The sequence below is a fragment of the Embiotoca jacksoni genome, unplaced genomic scaffold (assembly GCF_022577435.1).
Source record: "Embiotoca jacksoni isolate LCO1_2020_lvr unplaced genomic scaffold, fEmbJac1.0.p SCAF_11, whole genome shotgun sequence".
NCBI classification, from domain to species: Eukaryota; Metazoa; Chordata; class Actinopteri; family Embiotocidae; genus Embiotoca; species Embiotoca jacksoni.
In genome coordinates, this window is record NW_027185241.1 from 10,983,727 (window position 1) to 11,003,699 (window position 19,973).

At 39.0% G+C, this 19,973-nt stretch overlaps 1 protein-coding gene across 1 annotated transcript in view; it reads left to right on the plus strand.

The window, feature by feature from the left end:
* col14a1a (collagen, type XIV, alpha 1a) overlaps positions 1-19,973 on the plus strand; it is a 128,101-nt gene that overhangs the window by 18,880 nt on the left and 89,248 nt on the right. Inside the window, exons 4-5 of the mRNA XM_069143154.1 lie at positions 155-298; positions 1,235-1,330. Coding sequence (XP_068999255.1) covers positions 155-298; positions 1,235-1,330 — 240 coding nt within the window. The remainder of the gene's footprint in view (positions 1-154; positions 299-1,234; positions 1,331-19,973) is intronic.

Here is a 19,973-nt window from a genome sequence, read left to right on the forward strand (position 1 = left end):
CTCTGCTGAATTAACTTCATATTGGCTCGGTCACCAGAATACTAATATTTTCCTCCCAAGCAGCTGAACACAACAAGAAATTAACAATACAGATTAAAATATCCACGGGTCTAACCTTTGCCTCTCTGCCTCTATATCTTCTTCTCTCTGTCAGGTGGTCAGCAGAGGGAGATCATAGCATCAAAATCGGACACTAAGGTGTTCATAACAGACTACAGTCCCACTAAACACTACACTGTCAGTGTCATCGCTGTCAGCGGCAGCGAGCAGAGCAGACCTCTTCAGGGTAGATATAAAGGTTGGTTCATGCATTTTTACTTTTGCCTTCTGTTCTTGTGCTGTACTCCTCTCTATTGTACTCATACTGAACACTGTTATCTTCTACATGACTGTACTATTCTCTCAAATATGTTTTACCTTGTTCCTATCTACTAAACTTCATTCTGATATGCCACTTGTCTTTTTTCCTCCTCTCAGATTTCTTGTTGTTGCCTCTCCTCTCATTTCCCCCCTCCTTCCTCTGCTGTCTTTCTTCTCATCTGTGTTTGTCTTGATTTCTTTCTCCTTGTGTCTTCTTATCTCCAAACCCTGCTGCCTTTTTAATCTCTACTCTTCTCCTTCTCTTTGTCTGTCTTCTTCTGCCTCTCCTTCCAATTCTCCTTCGGTCTTTTCTTCTCCCTGACTTTTCTTCTCCTTCTCCTCCCCCCTCTCCTTTTCCTTTTCCTTCTCGTCTTGTCTTGTCCTTCTCTTGTCTTCTTCTCTTGTCTTTTCATTGTCCCTCTTCTCCTTCTCCTTCTCTTCCACCCTCCCCTTCTCTTTCTCTTTCTCTTTCTCCTTCTCCTTCTCTTCTGTTCTGTTCTGTTCTGTTCTGTTCTGTTCTGTTCTGTTCTGTTCTCTTCTCTTCTCTTCTCTTCTCTTCTCTTCTCTTCTCTTCTCTTCTCTTCTCTTCTCTTCTCTTCTCTTCTCTTCTCTTCTCTTCTCTTCTCTTCTCTCCTTCTTCGTCTTGTCTTCTCCTTCTCCTTCTCCTTCTCCTTCTCCTTCTCTTCCTCCTTCTCCTCTCTGTAATGTTGCACTCCACTTTGACCCAGTGTTTTCTCCACTGTATTCTGCCCTGCTCTGTTTTAATCACTTGTCTCTAACTATACCTCATCAGTATATGCAGACTCAGATCAAAAGGGACTCTACGATAACCGTTAGGATTCTGCTAACAATGAATTTGCTCTATCTCCTGCAGGTGAAAGAGGTGAGAGTGAAGGATCAGACAAGACTGAGCCCCACAGGCTGACTGATTCAGTTGGACCTCCTGAGGATGCCAACGAGATCACAGGAGGTAGGACAAACGCACACAAACACTGTTTCCAGGAGAGGAATACATACGCAAATCTTACGCTCGCATGAACGTATAAATAAAATGAATAGCGCTGACAAATTGGACTTGTGGTTAAAGAATCCTCCAGTCAGTTGCCATAGTGATGCTTGGAGGTAGGAAAAATAGCCGTCGGTGCTGTCTTTAACACCAGCTCCATCGATCAGAAAGCCAAAAATATGAGCGTGGGTGTGTGTCCATGTCCAGTTGGATCCCACTGCGAAGCGTTTCCCCCCTTGCAGAGTTTGTGTGCAGCCGGCGAACAGCGAAATCCACCTTTTTAAAGCAATACCCAGGCAGACATCAGCCTGGTGGTCTACTTACCCAACAAGTGAGAGCAGAGATGCCAAAACCATCTATGCCTTGCTGGCGAATCACTCACAGATGTGATTTGTGGAAACTTTTTAGCCCTCCACTGTAACTTTTGATATTAGGCGAGTGACCCACGCCACTCGTTGGTGTCTGTGTGGTTGCCTGTTAATCTGAGCTCCCCCCTCCTGTGCAAGACGTCTGGCTTTCCGTCTGTTTATTATTGAAACCAAGATGTTCTTTCAGTTGGCAGCACTGATGTCCTGACATTTAAATACCTTATATTTCAACCTCTTCTTTGTGCAATGAGAGAAGAAAGGAATGTGTTCGTTTTCTTCTTTGAGTGTACTTGCACAGCAACTGTCCCGTCTCTGGATTTCTTTCCCATAAATGAGGTTTTAGAATAATTTATTGTTGTAATATAGTTTTCTGTGCATGCTAATGTGTGTATGAGAGAAAGATGAAGCCGGTTAAGTGCAGACTCAGACAAGAACGATGCTTGTGGCCAAATTTGAGACAGTAATGGCTGCTGGTGCGTGAATGTGATTGTTTTTACAAGATTTAAACGTCATTTTCTGTGACCTTGTTTACCGTAGCTTTCATGCCTAAAGTGTACACAAAGACAAAATCTCATTACTCAGTTACACTTACTTTAAGCTGCTTTATTATTTGTTTTTTTGATTGTTGTCATAGGGGTCTAAGAGAATGTGGTGGTTTAGAAATCACTACCGCCTCAACTTCAATGCATGTACACTGTGTCATCATATTTATGGACTATAACCCTTGTACATAATTTTCACAATTTTAATGTAATGCTATATGTGAACTGCATAGTTGCTGATGTAGCAGGAGAGCAACACACGGCCACACACGCACGCACACACACACACACACACACACACACACACACACACACACACACACACACACACACACACACACACACAGAAAATCAGAGAACAATTCATATCGAATGCATACTAAATTGACTCTTGGGTGGAAAACACATTGATAGTAAATCACAAATTTCATATTGTCTGCAGTCTCTTATTATAGTGTATTAACCTGCTTCCCTGAGTTATAGAAAAATAATGAATTCACAATAAATAAAGTTTGATTTCCACGCCTATATTATGTTAGAGATTATATATTTAGTTTCCAACTAAGCACTAAAATGCTTTACTTTCACTGTATTCACTTTACCATCCTGACAAGACTTGAAACACAATAAAAACAAAAACAACATTTTTATGAAAAGTTTAAATAGAAGTGTTGTTTTACAAAAGATGGTCATTTCAGTTGACTTGTTTTGAACTTCCACTGTCTGATTCTGTGGTTCATTGTAGCAGTTACAATCATATCATAAATTGATTGCGTGGTTACATTTGGACATTTAAAGTCACATTTATTTTTTACTTACTCTTCATTAAACCTCAGAGGACAACATCATGTGTCAAAGCAGAACTGCATTTGTTGTTATAAAAGTCACATGACCTTATTTACAAAAAGAAACTTTGATTACCAGTGGACCCGAAAGGAAAGTGGACCTTTATGGAAACAAAAATTAATAATAAAAAAAAAATTCATCGCACTACACACGCACACAGAGATTCAGATCTTTGATGTTCTGTTCTTCTTTGTTTCTCCTGCTGTCCTCCTCTTCTCCTGCCTGTCAGTAGGCAGATTATAAAGCTAGATTTCCTCCAGTCTGCTATTATCAGAGCCTCTCACCATTCACTGCAGCAGAGGTGACCTTGATTGGTGTTCTGCCTCCTACCTGTTGGGGATTATAATAATATCCTGCTGTGCTTCAGTAGAATTTGTGAATGCACTGTGTGTGTGTGTGTGTGTGTGTGTGTGTGTGTGTGTGTGTGTGTGTGTGTGTGTGTGTGTGTGTGTGTGTGTGCGTGTGCACAGCTTTGTTTACTGTAGTGATGGTGATAACATGTCACTGTGGATCAATAGAAGACACCCTTTTATGTTGCGCTGTAACGTGTGACTGCCTCTCTTTCTTCCCTTCTCTATCATGCTCTGTGTGTGTGTATTTATGTTGTACAGAGATAATAACAATGTCCCACCGAGCTCCAGAGATGGTCTTTTCTTGATGCATCAGAAAGTCTTCCTCTGTGTGTGTATAGGTGTGCTTGTGTGTGTATTGGCGATGCTAACCCCATCAGCACTTTGTTCCAGAGTAGTAATCAGCTTTCTTTCATGTCAGGGTGGGTTATTTACAAAACATTTCATTAACAGCTGGCTCACACTCCCATCTTTTCTCTGATCTGTGTGTGTTTGTGTGTTTGTGTATTCCAGACATCATCTTTTTGCACTCAAGCCAGCTGTGTGTACACTACTATCTATACGTGTGTGTCACACTTCCGTCTCAAAATATTTGGAAAGAAATTGCAGTAGTTTTATTAGGAGGCAGTTTCTGTAAAACAACAGTGACTTTTTGGGAAATGCTTTATGTTGAACATCCCAGCTTAGTAGGCAAAGGTCAAACAATTGAGAACACAAACAACTGTGGTTGTGAGCATATCAGTAAGGTGGATAAAATTGGGTGGATGTGTTTTAAAGCAGAGGGAAGAGGGCGATTAGCCAAAGTAAGTACCATGAAACTTCCTCTACTCTCAGTAGAAGAACCACCTTAGCCACCCACTTTTGTTCTAAAGATACCCTACAAATTACTTAACCATATCTTGCAGAGCAGAAGCACAGGCTGCTCTGAACTAAATACAGTTCGTCCGTTCCCACAGCTTTAAATGAAACTAATTTTCTGTCTGCTCTTGGGGTGTCATTGACTGACTCTGGCTCTGAGCAAACAGAAAAGGCTTTTAAGGGATACTTTACCTTGGATTGTAGTTTGTAGTCTGTCCAAGTCTCTAATACGGATGAAAGTCATTTGTAGGTCTGTATGGCCTAAAAGTTGATGATTGGAACTATCGGTCAGGGACTCATGACTGAAGCATTTTTTACAGCCTCTATATCAATTCAGTGAATTAACCTGCTTACTGCTGGAAGAGAATTCCTCTTTTTGAAGTGTCTGACATTTGTTTTTTTCTTTTTGCTGCATTGTTTTCTTTTGAGAAAAGCAATATATACACCATGGCACGCTACAAGGATTTAAATACCTGAACTATAGTGCAGGATAGGAATTAACCCTCCCGCTGTCCTCGGGTCAAATTGACCCGCAGCTGTGTTCAACCAAGTTCTATTTTATTTTTATATTTTTTGGGATCATTGGTGACAAGGGGAACGTGAGGGTTTCTTTAAAGAAAACCTCACAGCCTCCTATAATATAAAATATAAAAATAAAATAGAACTTGGTTGAACACAGCTGCGGGTCAATTTGACCCGAGGACAGCGAGAGGGTTAAACTCAAATTATAGAAGACAAAACTGCATTTTCCTCTACAAGAGGAAATTTACACAATTTACTGTGATGCAATGACATCCTTGCAGTTTGCACATTTACTGCTGAATCAGTAGGATTGGCTCTTAGTTATTTGCTACCGCTAAATGAAGTGTTATATCATTCTGTCAAATCAGTAAAGTTGTTCTTCATGCACTCCAAATTAATAACATTCGAGAAAGATTTTTACTGTGAAGCATAATTGCCTTACCCTTATCCCACACCACCAATAATTACTATAAATAGACAGCACACCTGCTGTGTTTCCCTCTACAAGTGATAATTGAAAAATTAAACACAGTAACGTGCTGCTTTGATCATTACACTGTTCAAAAGGAGGATTTTTTTTTACTATATTCAGACTACACCTGAAGAGAGGCAGGAGATGGGTGAATCATAAGGTGGCAAAGACAGAGGCAGTCAGAAAAATATACATTGTTCCTGTGAAAATATACATAAATCATTCATACATCTTAAAATGACATCTCAGCAGGTTAGTGAAAGAAAAAGAAATTCGTTGAATGCACTCTCTGTGTACGCAGTAAGATTACAGAAGTGCAGACTTCAATATCTACTTTTTGTGATCTATATAGTTGCATTTCCACCCAAAGTCCTCAGAACTCTTAGAGTCCTTTTACACCCACCTTGAACCGAACCTTCAGCCTTTTCAGTTTGGTCAGAACCAAAATAGCAGGTGTGAAAGGTGTCTTTGACCTCAGTCCGGACTAAAGCACCAAAATTTGGTCAAAAGAGGTGGTCTCGGTCCAGATCAAACTAAAACCAGGTTCAGTTTGTTTGCGGTGTGAAAACACTTTCAGGATGGTTCTAACTTTTGGACCAGTTACAGAAAATTGAGGTAGCGTATCATCGTTGTTAATAAACAATAGAGGATAGCATTTAACTGTAATTTGTTTTTTTTTAAGAAATAAAAGTCAGCTTGAAAAAAGTCCAAAAATGACAAAACTTAGAACTTAATTTTTAAGAGTAAAATAAGGTTGTAACGTCGTCATAATAATTATGACACAATGAAATTAACGTTTTCCTTAATTTTTCTCCATTCAAACAGAAGGGCTACTGGCTGTATCAATAACACGCCAACAGCAGACACACACTGTCTACAAAAAAAAAAAAATCAATGTAAAGTACAGGGATGTAGGTAAATTCTGCAAAGTCCTTTAGCTTGCTCACAAAATTGCAACGTGAATCCAAAATTAACTGACATAATGGTTTACAATTAAATAAAAACACGACCCTTAGTTGGAACCTTGGTCCAGACTTTCTGATGTAGAAATGCCCCAATGTCACAGGATCTACTTTTCAAGAAACTAAAATGTTCCTTCAACCCATTGTTGTTTTCTTCTGAGTTTTTACAGTGGTTGGCAGCTTAGCTTAGTGTTGTGCTGTAGATTCAGCTGACGTATTCGCTGTACATCATACAAAACAGAACCTTGAACTCATCTTCGGTCTATCTGTCGTATGATTCCTTCTGTGGCTCTGTACTGATGTGTCCAAGCACAATAAACAAAAAACATAATGCAGCCACAAAAATGGCAGTGGAAATAAAAAGCAGCAAGTACTTAACCAATTAGAATTTTTCAGCATTGCAAGCCCCTCTCCCAAAGTTCCTGCACTTTGGAAAGTACTACCCCTCGAACAGGCTATGGTAAAACCTAATTTAGATCCTGATCCCTGTTGTGGAAACACAGCTCTTCAAACGTTTCGTAGTCCCTGGGAAAGTTCCTGCAGTTGATACGTGGCAAATATCTTCTCGTGACAAGTTAATTTGTGTAACTTGAAAATTTCATCTGTAAAACTGCAGGACAAAACTAATCCAACTGATGCAAATGGTCTCATTTCTCTTCCCACCACCTCAGTCCTAATACAAAACAAACTTTAGATTCCCATTTGTCTTGGAAATATTCATTTCTCCAAGAAAACTTTTATTTCAGGATGTTGGAAATCTGCTTGTGATAACATCAGGATAGATCCATTTTGAACTAAATGGGGGAAAAAGCAGATCAGGTACAACAGAGACAGCACATCATAACCTCTAATTTATGGAAAGATTATGATAATGTATAAAAAAAAAAACATGTTTAGCTTCTTTTCAGCTGGGATCAAAGCAAAGTTTATCATTCGCTCACTTTCCACTTGTTTCTGACAGTTTTATCTTTGCCAGCAAAATACTCTCTCTGGGTTCCTAAATCAACTGCCTGCATTAAAAAAATGGCTCAGTGTTTGATGTTCATTCTTTATTCTCACGGTCCAAGTGTCAAAATATCAGCATGTACTCTTTCCATTTTGGACTGTGACAAAGAGGCTGAGCAAATACTGTGTAAGGCTGTGTAAGGCTATTACAATATAAATGACATCATTTCACAAGGCAGCCATTTTTGTTCACTTGATTCTGTGAATCCTACGGAAATTACACCAGAGTGCTTTCAGTAGCTGCTTTCCCCAAAGAAAGATTGCGCTTATCTTTTTTTTCTCAAAATGATAAACATCACTTGACTGCAAATCCTGTCTGTCATTTCCACACAATTCATTGTAGTTTTAAAGGTTCCCTATGAAGTTTATTTACAGAGAAATGAGGCAAAAAGAGGTTGGAGGACTTGTTTTTATTTGTCGCTCTCTCTGTCATACTTTACTATAAACTGGATTAACTTAAAATTGTATATTTAATAAGTTAAAGCCAATACATTTTCAGTGACCCAACAGCGGAGTAGGTGTGAGCCCCTTGGTTCGATTCCTACCTGGCAGGAACTTTACTGCACATCATTCTCTTGCTCTCTTTCCCCACAGTTTCTGGCTGTCTCTATGACTCCTTCCGAATAAAAGCCAAATGCCAAAAAAATAATCTTTAAAAACAATTGATTTTGCTTTGGTTATCTAAACAGTATCTTAACAGTTTGCTGTTGCTGCTGGTTTCATTCACGTCTCATCCAAAATAAAGTGAGTAAGGAAGTCTGCAGCCAATAACAATACATATCTGTGTTTTGCTTAAAAAAAAAGTAAGAATGAATCCATTAATGCACCCGTGTGTAAGACAGTAATATATTTTCTTTGGAAATTGGCCCTGAACAATGTTTCTTCAAAAGTAATAGCCATTATTTGGACAGCTGCATAATATTAAATGAGAGGACTTCAGAGTGTGTGTGTGTGTGTGTGTGTGTGTGTGTGTGTGTGTGTGTGTGTGTGTGTGTGTGTGTGTGTGTGTGTGTGTGTGCGCGCGCTGCATCTGTAGGTGTGTCCATGTATTTGTTACAAATGTGGGTCAGTAGCCCCCAGTAGTAAAACAGATGGTTGTCACCCTGCAGACCATAAAGACCTAACAGATATTGTAACTCAATACTGGGGTCTGCTAAATCCTGAAAAAGGCTGCATTGTTGTATGGACCACAGAGATTAAAATAGTAATGCTAATAATAAATAGTTTGTAACATTGACATAAAGTTATAACATGATCCACTTGAAGAAACACTCTGAATGGGTTTCAGTTTAACTTTGATTTAAGAAAACTACATTTCAACATATTCTAACAAATACTTTGTTTTGATGAATCATCACTTTTAATATGGTTGTGCTTAAAGTCTTGGATATTGACAACAAGCTACTGATGCCTTTCAGACCTCTTAAATGGATAGACTCCTACCAATCCACTCATTAAATGGTTGACTTACTCGCATACATAAAGTAATCAGAGCGCCAAACCAACAGCAGACACACACAAGTGGAAATCATTGAGCAATAATGGGCAAAAGCCTCTCTTCCTCCATGCTACGGTGCCTTTTTTCAATACATATTATCTAACGGGATGTGAGTGGAGCGTTGCCTTCCTCACTCCCCGACTGAAGCTTGAAACCAGCGCTCACACACGCAGACACACAGATTGAACCCAAGGGACAGACGTAGTTAAAGTTGAACTGAAGGCCAATGAGATTCTGTTGACATTCACCACGCTGGCAGCGAGAGAGAGGGAGAGTCCGAGAGTATCCATCAATTCTGCAGAGGGTAACAAACACACACCTGCAGAGAGAGGTCTCTGTATTTATAGCCTGCCTTAATTCCTAACATTATCATTTATTTCAGCTCTGACACTCCCTAGCTAGATGTGTGTGTGTGTGTGTTCATCTCTCTGTATTTCTCACCTTGTTAATTTCCAGCTTTAACATCCATTTAGTGTGAAGCTCTCCATCTCTTTGTGGCTGTGTGCCTTGCTTTATTTATTGCCTTATTAGTTTCCACAGAATTACCAGTTACAGCCTTCCTCAGCCTTTGTGCATTTTGCTCTCTATTTAATTCAATTCCCAGCCTTCACCATTCAGTCAGTGTGATGCTCAGTGGACACACAAGATGCCAATGGTTTGTGGCCAGAGACATGTATTTAGGCTGACATGTAGGTAGAGAGACCAAGGAAAGAGGCCAGAACTGATACCACGAAAGAAAGGTGACAAATACAGTAAATACATGCCGCCCATTCAATAACATGCAGGGAACAAATTAACTCATGAGGGATGATATCATTTCTTTTAGACGTCTCTCAAAGCAACATAAGGCAACTTTTGGTGAACAGAAACAACAACAGTGGCCTCTGTGGCCACATGTGGTAATCACACAAAATTCAAATTACAATAAAACAAGCAAATGAGCTGTAAACTCATGAAAAGCCAAAAACATGAGCTGCTAACAGATGCAGCTGTTCAACTAAATTAGCCTTACAAAACCTGGATTATTTTCAAGCTGTGTTGCAAACATGGCAAGCTGGCCAACATAGCTAGACTCCAAATGATGCAAGAGCACTTATACCAGTTCCAAAATTTGAGATGTTTACATTGCAGCTAAACCTTTGCTGAAATGGGCTAACTTGGCTTATGATCAAAAACTAGTGAGCAAACAACTTGGCTAGCACAACCAAGCAAAGAGCGACAACACAACAAGACAAAATAAGATGGCTAATGCCAATTTCTAGTCCAACTCTAGTCAAGAAGGCTAGCCTGCCATATGTTTTTTTGAGTTTTTTTTGAGTTTTTTTTTTTACAAAGCTCTCTTCAACAACTAACAGCCACTCCGATATTTACAACCTCTTGCTCAGCCACTTTCTCTTCTTCCTCTGTCAACTGTCTCATTGCGCATTGATGTCAGTAATGAGAATATGCAGCCAGTGTCATCTCATCGCAAGCTGATGAGATATTTGGTGGAGTTGGACGTAGTGTCGTAAAGCATTATACACTTTTCGCTGGAGATCCTATTCGCTCAACCCAAGTTGCATACAGTGGAAGAAGAACAGGCATTCAGGGCACAGTTACAAGTTAGTGCACCATCGAAATGATTTTGAATCTGTTATTTTTAGGTGAAACAGTTGCATAATGTTGCTTTAACATTACATCAGTCTTTTCCATTTGAGAGCAAAAGGAGCCAAATATGTACGACATGGCTAAGAGCATGAGAGGTTCCAAGAAATTCTAAATGGATGTTGTATTTGATGTGAAACTAATGATGTGACTAATGTGAAAATGCACAATTTCCATGAGCTTATGTGATGTCTGTAAGGCCTAGTAAAGACAGCGTTAAAGAGAAGTATTTAAAGAAAAATATTTAAATAAATGAAAATAAGAAGTTGGGTAACAAAAAGTAAGCTCAGGTAAACGTACTCCAGAAATACACATTTCATCTCCGTTTGTCTCGTTTCACTTTTTCTATCATTGCAATTCCTGTTTTACACTTTGTTTTGGACATTTTCCAGCAACTGAATTCTTCCTGTTGAAAGAAACTAAAGAAATATCAACCTCAAATGTGTTGGAGGTGTGGTCAGAGACTTAAGAGCAGATCAGTGTTTGCTCATTTGCTCATTTGGACGTGTGTGTGTGTGTGTGTGTGTGTGTGTGTGTGTGTGTGTGTGTGTGTGTGTGTGTGTGTGTGTGTGTGTGTGTGTGGTCTCTGTACTAGCCAGATTTCTGTTCATGTCCTCTGTTAAAAGAGGGTGATTCATGGGTGAGTTGAGCTAATTGTATGACAGTAGTTAACAAGTGCATGTGTGTGTGGATGTGCTAATGGAATATCGGTCATTAGTGGCAAGGACTTCTTAAGCAGAGGTCAATTAGAATAATTAGCATGCACTTCCTCCCTGATTTTCCATGCTATCGCTTCTCTTCCCTCCGTCCTCTCTGGGACACTGTGCCACTCTGCGACTATAAGTGCCACATCAAGTCCGCCGCAGGCGTTTAATCAGAAATGAGCCAAGATAAAAACAATGTGTTTGACAGGAAGAGGGAAGTGTGCAATAGAACATTTTTACATAAACTTCAAGTTTCAAATGGCAAACCATAATCACAAAGAGAAATACCTACCTTTATAACTAATGTTTGTATTAAGGTGACTTTTTTTTTTAAATCAGCAATTTTACGTAAGGAACCAAAGGTACATCTTAGTTTAGTTTATTAGATTTATTTATGACATGATAATGAATAAGATGCATTCATCTCAAAAAGAGGAAAGATGTTTTTTTTTTCCAGATGTAGCTACTGGCTAATTTCCATTTGCAGCCCCTGCACAGGTGAGAGGAAACAATACAACATTATACTACAAATGGACTAACTTAAAAGGCCGTTTAATTTGAATAATTTACACATTCTTCTTCCTTTGCTGTCCTGCTGTTATCTGTATCCAAATCTTAGTGATCTGAATTTCCTGCCACATCATAGACACAAACTTTATCCTCTCTGCCTCCCTCTCCGCCCTACCCTTTTATGCATTCATTACATTCCTCTGTTTGCTCTCCATGCACCTTTCCTCTCTGTTATTTTCCCTCCTTTACTCTGCCTCCTTTCCTCCTCTTGTGACGCTCCTGTTTTTAACTTTGAAGCTGAAAAAGCACCTCAGACCTTAAACTGTTGTTTGAAATTACACCACATACTATTTTAGGTTGATAAAATTATCCACGCCTCTATTTTGAAAAGAAGCGCATGACAGGATCAAAATATATTTTAAGTGTATTTTCTCATTCATGGCAGACAGACAAATCACAGCTCTGTTTTTTCATTAATTTCCATGATTTTCCAATGACTCATAGGTTAGCTGCAATAAATCCTCCTTACACAATTTGCTGGCTTATTTTCCTTCCCTTGAGTCTATGAATGTATACATCTATCAAACAACTAGTAGTTTGTGCATTACTAAGAAGAAATAAAAGGATAGTGGAGGGATAAAAGGGGCTGGGCTGGCATGCTGTCCCTCCAGAGGAACTAATAATTAAACCAGTATTGTATTGAATGGTGACATAACAAGCCCAGTTGGAGCGCCATACCCATCTCTAGAGATCTCACAATGTGTGCGTCGGGCTAAAAAATAACCAGATATGATAAGAGGGGCATCACTTTCAAAATAACACACTATTTCAGCAAGTGTGTGTGTGTGTGTGTGTGCACCAGACAGAGAGATTAAAGGAAGGCAAACAGAACGAAAAGAGCAAAGAGAGACAAACGGAGACAGGTAGATATGGAGGAACGAGGTAAAAAGGTGGAGACAAAAACAGTTTATAGGCCGTGTATTGCTTTTAGCATACATGCAGCGTCTGTTCTGTCAGCGTGTCTGTGTGTTCAGTGAAGTGCAACAGAACAAGACGGTGTATTAAAGATCAGGAGGCCAAGCAGGGAAAAGGTCTCTGGTGGAATGACACAAACCTTCTGGAAACAACTGTCGGATTACACCTTAAAACCCAACGGATTGCACCGCATACACTCACATAGACGCACGCACGTGGGTCCACAGGTCTCACACATGAATATGAATATGTGTGCATGGCTGAGTTTGTCTGAGTTACACCGAGGGGCACTGAACAAACGACAGGTGTGTCAATCTGCTGTCTGTTTCCCGACTGAACAATCAAGCTCATAAAACAAAGGAAATCTTGTTTCTGAGCTCTTGTTGATCCTCAGGCTGTTCAAAGCGTCGGCCGGGTATGAAGTTGTGTCATTGAGATGGTGGCTGTTCTTTTTCTTTGAATCAGTCCAATTACTGCATTTTCATTTTCCAGAAAAAGATTGCTTTCAGGCGAGTATGCAGTTTTCACATCTTTTCTTTGCTATAGATGGTGTTTTAATTCTTGCTATTGTCAGGATTTTCAGCATAAATGATGGTGAACCAACAAGTAATTGACAAAACAATCTCATTTTGGGGTCCATTTTTTCACAACACTTGAAGGATTATTTTTAACTATGTCTCCACGTCCATTTTGATGCTGATTTGAAGTTTTGGGTCATATCACATGCATTACGAGTGATGACTAACATGTTAATTATAACCATCCAAAGCATGGACGCTTGAGGTAATTCCTCCTTAAAGGATAACCCTGACATATTGGAGAAAATTGCTTACTCACTGTTTTGCCACCAGTTATATTAGAAATTAATGGGATCGAGGATTAATATCAATGTCACCTATTTGAGTTCAGTACCGGTGTGTGTGGACTGTCTCGGTATAAGACAAAACAGCTGGCCTTTAAACTCCAAAAAACTCTAAAAACGGTCTTTCTTACAGTGCATCTTGTTCTGTAGCCACCAGTGCTATCAAACAGTTCTGTTTTGTTTAGAATAACATGTTCAGTATTGATCAAATGTTTAGATAGGTGATGATACCTAAGGCTGTCCTGTGTCAGATTTTGCTTCTTCAGTGTCAGGGTCCTGATGTTGTGCATGACGGATCACTGTCACGCTGTCATGACTCACTAGGAGTACTGAATAGGACAAAGCTAGGTGATAATGTTAATGGTAATGTCTGTATTTACATGTTCACTTCCTACTGTGACAAGTTCAAAGGTTTGCTGTGAAAAAGGCCTGTAGGTCTTTAAATGAAACAACCTTGTGCTGTCATGTCGCTATTACTTGTATCATTTCCCCTAATAAATGATATATAATGGATTTGAAGAGAAGAACACTGCTATAGTTATTTTAAGGGGTAAATAAATAAACTTTGTAAATGTATCGTTTTGAAATAAGAAAAACGAGAAGGAGCAGAGGCTGATTGTGAGATTTAGAACATCTGATTTTCTTATTGGTCATTGTATATATACAGGAGACATTTTTAAGATTAACATTATATCACCAAATACATGCAACCATAATGACATTTTTATTCAAAATTACAAACACATGTGTCTGTTTTTTGGCCAGCAAAGTCACTTCACTTGGTTGTGACTGTCTCTTTAAATGATGTCCACATTTTCATCTCAGTTTAGGAGAGCACTTAGCAAGTACACCTACACATGATCAGATGAGGTGGAAAGGACCCGACTGTATTGATTTAAAGTGGACATTTATGCCACAGTTTACAGGAAATTGCTTATATGAAAACATTAGATTCTACATGATAAACAGCAGGCAGGAGAAACTGATCTTATTACTATTCATCCTGAAATTATGTATTGAGAAAACATTTTACAGAGGTGACTATAAAATAGGAAGTTCACCCACTGTATAATATTATTTCTATTTTCTTTATTTCACTGAAGTTAATGCCATGCTGAGAAATATGTCAAAATCAACCATATTAACTTGTGTTAAACTATTTTTGAGAGTAAGTGTCCAATTATGTGTGCGTTGAATTAGCCTTAACGTGGAGGTGAAGTCCTCTTGTAAAAGCAGGTTCACCCAGGAATCAGTCGAGGAGAATAAAGAAAGATTTCTCACTGATGTGGAGACTGTCACTCCTGCTATCCATCCATCTGTATGCCTGTCACTGTCCTCAATGTTAATTCCAGACACTGAAACACAATCACAGTGGCGGGGGAAATAAAACGTAACCAGAGAGAGATTGAAATGACAGCACAGTCTGTCTGATCCCTGGCTAAATAGAGGTCAGCAATAAATCAGGGCCGGCTGGGAAGAACTACTGTTAATGAGAACAGAGAGACAAAGAGACCAAGGAAGAAGGAATGTTTTCTGAACTAGATAAGGGTTAAGATGTGTTGTGTGAGTCTCTGCATTTATTTGTTTGTGTATTGTGCCCTTATACCTTTCTCAACTACGCCATAAATTTGAGTGTGCGTGTTAGTTTGGGTGTAGGAGATTACAAAGCAATCTGCTTTGCTTTAATTAATCATGTAGCCTACTTTGTTTTTAAACCTTCATGTGCATTATATGTGTGTTTATTTGTTGCTCCAACAGCTCCCAATGCTAACTGATACTCATAGTCACTACTTGTCTTCATAATCTCTCTCTCTTTCAGTTCACAGTACTGTTCACAGTCTCTTTCGCTGCATAGCTGTGTCTGCTTTGTCAAACATTTCAGCCAATAGTAGCTTCCATTGTTACGGTCACATTTTTAATGCCCATTACTCCACTCCCACACAAGTAAATTCAATTGTCCGGGAGCCACATACTTTTTCCCACAGCTCTGCAGACTGCTCCGTGGGCTGTGAGTTGTAAAAATGTAGTTGGTCACTCTCTCATGAATACCAGGTGGACAGTCTGTCTAATCATATTCTCGCATGCCAAATATTCTTGGTGTATGTCCAACTGTGTGCTCGCATGTAAATAGACTCAATCAGCACCTTTTCTAATCATGCGCTTTTATGCAAATAAGGTTCAGACGCAGTTCAGCCAACCCCTTGGTTCACAATCAGTGAATATAGACACAAATTTGTAAAGTTGGCTTGATGACATACAATGTTTAAGCGGTGCTTGTCTGAAACAGGGGGCGAGTTTGGTGCTTCAAGGTCACTGTGACCTCACAAAATACAGGTGTTAGTCACTCAAGAATTCAGAATTCAGAAGAATTCAGAAGCTGAGTTTCAGGATGGTAGGCAAGCTCAAAAAAATTAAAACAGTAAGCCCTTTGGTTGAGTGAAAAGCAGTTTCAGCTCCAATTACTGGCTGAACTCGAAAACACTCTCCAGTAGAGAGAGAAAAATAAACCAGTGTTTAATACAGGAATAGTTCCTCTGCTATTCATCATGTTAAAAAGTGTCACAAAGCAAAACATCAGTTTTTTGGAATACATATATGGAAGATTGTTGAAGTACAGATATGTCATTCAATGGTTAATTTAGAACGTAGATATTAAAAACTGTGGCAAATGTCCGTTTTGCGCTTTATCGTAGTATCAAATCAAACCTCGACTCTGGTCTGTACTATTAAAGAGCTGATAAAAAAATTACGAAATCGGCAATTTCCAAATGTTTCTAATTCCATATAAAAAAACATTTAAGGACACACACAGATTAATATGTCTTGTGCTCTGCCATGGAACTTTGCTTTAGTGGAATGTCTCAGACTTTGGTTGCAAACAAAGCCTGTCTCTTATTAGTTAGCCACAGCGGTGGACAGAGAGTGATGGAGCAGTGAAGAGAGGCTGAGAAGAACAGTGGAAAGTAACTGTAGACTTGAATAAAAGAACAACTGAGCAATACAGAATCTGTTAATATATCTGTGGTTTTTCATCAAATGCAAATACAAGCTTTTTACAATTGTTATTTTTTCCTTGCTTCAGTTGATCCTCTTCCTCCATTTCACACTTTTTTCCTCATATGGTATGTTCACACACAGACACAGTTCCCCACTGTTCCCCAGTAAGTGCACTTTGACCCTCAGCAAAGGCATTAGACGAGGAGAGAAAAGGGGAGAAAGAGGTAGAGTAGAGAAGGAGAAGAAGAAAGGCAGATGAGGCTTATAAGGAACAGAGGGACCTTTGACCAGCCTGCTGTTGTCTGGCAGTCAGGCAGAGAGCAGGGAAGAGGGATTTCAATAGCAACTACAGTAGGAAGACACGCTCTCCAACATCTATTGTTTGGAGGAAAATACGATCATTTGCATGTTGAGTATGCATGGCTGTGATTTCCTATTTACACCCGCTCCTCTCTCTGTTTTCTTTGTGTTTCTGTTTACACACATCTACGACATGATTGCAGACTCAAATCTAACGTGATTGTGATTTATTTCCTAAAAAGATTCAAATTGAATTGTAAAAATCCTTAGTTGATCAGTTCCAGTCAGAAAAATTCCACAAATGGGTCAATTTGTTTATGACATGATGTAAAACTTTCACAAAGATGGACAAACTGGATCAGGATGCAGTTTTGTATGTGTCGTTTCTAAATTCTTCTCAACAGCCTGCAAGTTTCATATTTACTAAATCAAGTTGCACCATTAAAACTTCAGGTTTGTTTAAGTATTTAGTATAGATTTAAGTAATATCTGTATTGTTTTCTTGGAATATTTTAACTGCATTTTAAAAAATCACAGTGTAAATCTACTCTTGATAAACACTTGTATTTGAACAAGTCTAAGTTTAAGATTATTATCTGCTCATTTAAATTGATGGGGGAAACTGGCAACGTTGTTCTCTGAATTTATGATTTATGCACACATCTACACCCTGTGGCACACTGTGAATTTAATTGGGTTCACAAAACTTTTAAATAGATAGGTATAATCTCTCACCACTAGCTAACTCATCACTCTTCCACCTTCTTGAAAACAAGATACTCATACAGTAATACCATAGTTTGTGTGTATAAAACCACAGTCACTTTTGCTTCAAGTTATCCCTTTCCTATATTCGGATTACCGGCAGTGGATTAGTGGATTAGTTTCTCCAAGTGTCTGTCAATATTGAATCAGTGGTGTTTGAGATATAGCAGTGTATGACACAGCAGGGAAGCCTGATGGGTTGCCCTCACTGTAGGTTAATGATAAAAGGGAGAACACAGGGATGCATCTTGAACCTACATTTTGACAAAATTGAGTATCTCAAAGTTTTTAAAGTAAAGTTTATGTCATTGTTGCTCAAACTTGATTTATGCTAGAATACAGTGTTTTCCTTTTACCAAACATAATGCCTCTAATTTGAACTGAACTGTCCTGTTTTTGTCTCATCCGTCCATTCTGGTTCGTCCATGTGATGTTTAGCATACTGCAGATGGGAATCAGTGTTCATTTTGGGGAGCAGTGGCTTCCTCCTTGCAACCCTGCTGTGACACCTTTGTTGTTGGACTCATGGACATTAGCATTCACCAATGTAAGAGAGGCCTTTAGGTGCTTGGAAGTTACGGCTGGTTCCTTTGTGACCACGCAGACTATACACACCTTGTTCTTTGAATGATCTTTGTTGGCCAACAACTCTTCTTCTGACGTCCTCCAAAATCTTTGTTCGTGCCATGATGTACTTTCCCAAACGTGAAGCTCAGACTTTGATTGATCCCTGTCCTTTAAATAAAACAGGGCATCCACTCTCACCACATTATCATCCTATTGACTGAAAACACCTGAGTCTAATGTCACTTTCAAATTAGCTGCTTATCTTGGACATTCACGTACTTTTGCCAATCAGAGATATTTAATATTGGATCATTTTTTTTGTGATGAAAAAACAACCACGTCTAATATTTTGGTCTCATTTGTTTAATCATCATTTGTTATACTTTTAGGGCTTACTGATGATGTTCCAGGTCATATTCATACAGCAAAAAATTAAATTCGAATGGGTTCACAAACTTTAGAGCACCGCTTTTAACGAGAAAGAAACAGTTTCCTGAGGAAAAGAAAACCTTTTACATTCACCTAAACAGACTGTGACTGTCAGCAGGAATAATGTGAAGGACCGGGGCAACTTTGATTATTGATTCAGATGTAAAAGACCAGCGTTATGCCTAGTTGACGTTCTCACCTCCCTGGCAACGATAGACTTGGGAATGGCCGGTGAGCTGTAATTAGCTGTAATTACAGACCCTCTAATCCTCTGTTTACCACCTCCTTTGTCATTCTTGATGGCTTTTCACGTTTAACAGTACCCCACTCTCCCTGTCTGACTCTTTCGTTCTCAGCCATTAAGTCTCTCTGTTTAGCCACAGTTACTACACTCACCTGTAGATGTCTCTCACTTTGTGTCAAACCGTGGCCCCTCAGTTGATCTGAGTCTTCTATTGCTTTTATAGATGCTTAGTTATGGTTCGTTCTTTTTATTCTGGAACCCTGGAGCTTCTTTAAAGGCCATACTTGTTTGTTTTGTAAGAAGTGGACCTCTACAGAGAATTGCCCTCATGCTCTTTGGCATCGTTCCCTTTTGCCATTTTGCTGAAACTCAAGAACTAAGCTACATCTCTTCTTCACCATCTCTTCATCTTCTCTTCCCCTCCTTAACGTTTTGGCAAAACAACAAACCCTCATGTCCCTGAACTTTGAAGGATACTCATAATATTCTTGGCTATTTTGAAGCAATAGCTTTAAAGTATTTATTAATGGCATCTCCTTTGCCAGTCAAAGATTGTCTTCAGCAATCTCCCGATCTTGTTGTCGTTGTGTCTCTCTTTTGTCTGCTGCCTACAGCAGATGGATGGTTCAAACAGTCAGACAGACATAGACAGCAGAAAGAAGGCTTTGTCTGGAAAATCGCTTCTTTAATGTTTTAAATGAATACTTGTGATGATGGCACAAATATCACAGGCGGTGTGCTAAATGTGACCCACTTCAGTGGAAAAAAAAAATCTAAAGGGTTGCCTGCCCAAAGCATGTCTAACTGTGTGTAGCATTTTGTATGTTTAATGCAGTTTAAGTTAATAAGTCCCTACACTCTTTATATTCAATTTGTTTTTGTTTTACCTTCATAACCATCAGTAATGCAACAAAAGAGCAGCAGCCAGCTGCATCTTGAACCTTTATCTGTCCTGTTTGAGATGTTAAAAGAATACAGTCCCTGTTGTGTTCAATTACGAATGTAATTTAATAAGGCTAGTCACAGCTGAATTATCTACATTAATTTATATGGTATGTTCCACTCCTTAATCTGAGGCTTAATTCTTTAAACATACTATTCGGAGCAAAAATCCAAAGTAACAATTCAAATTTTCTTTAGTCAGCATTCTGACTTTTATGGCTTTTCTTCATTAGGACACAACTGTC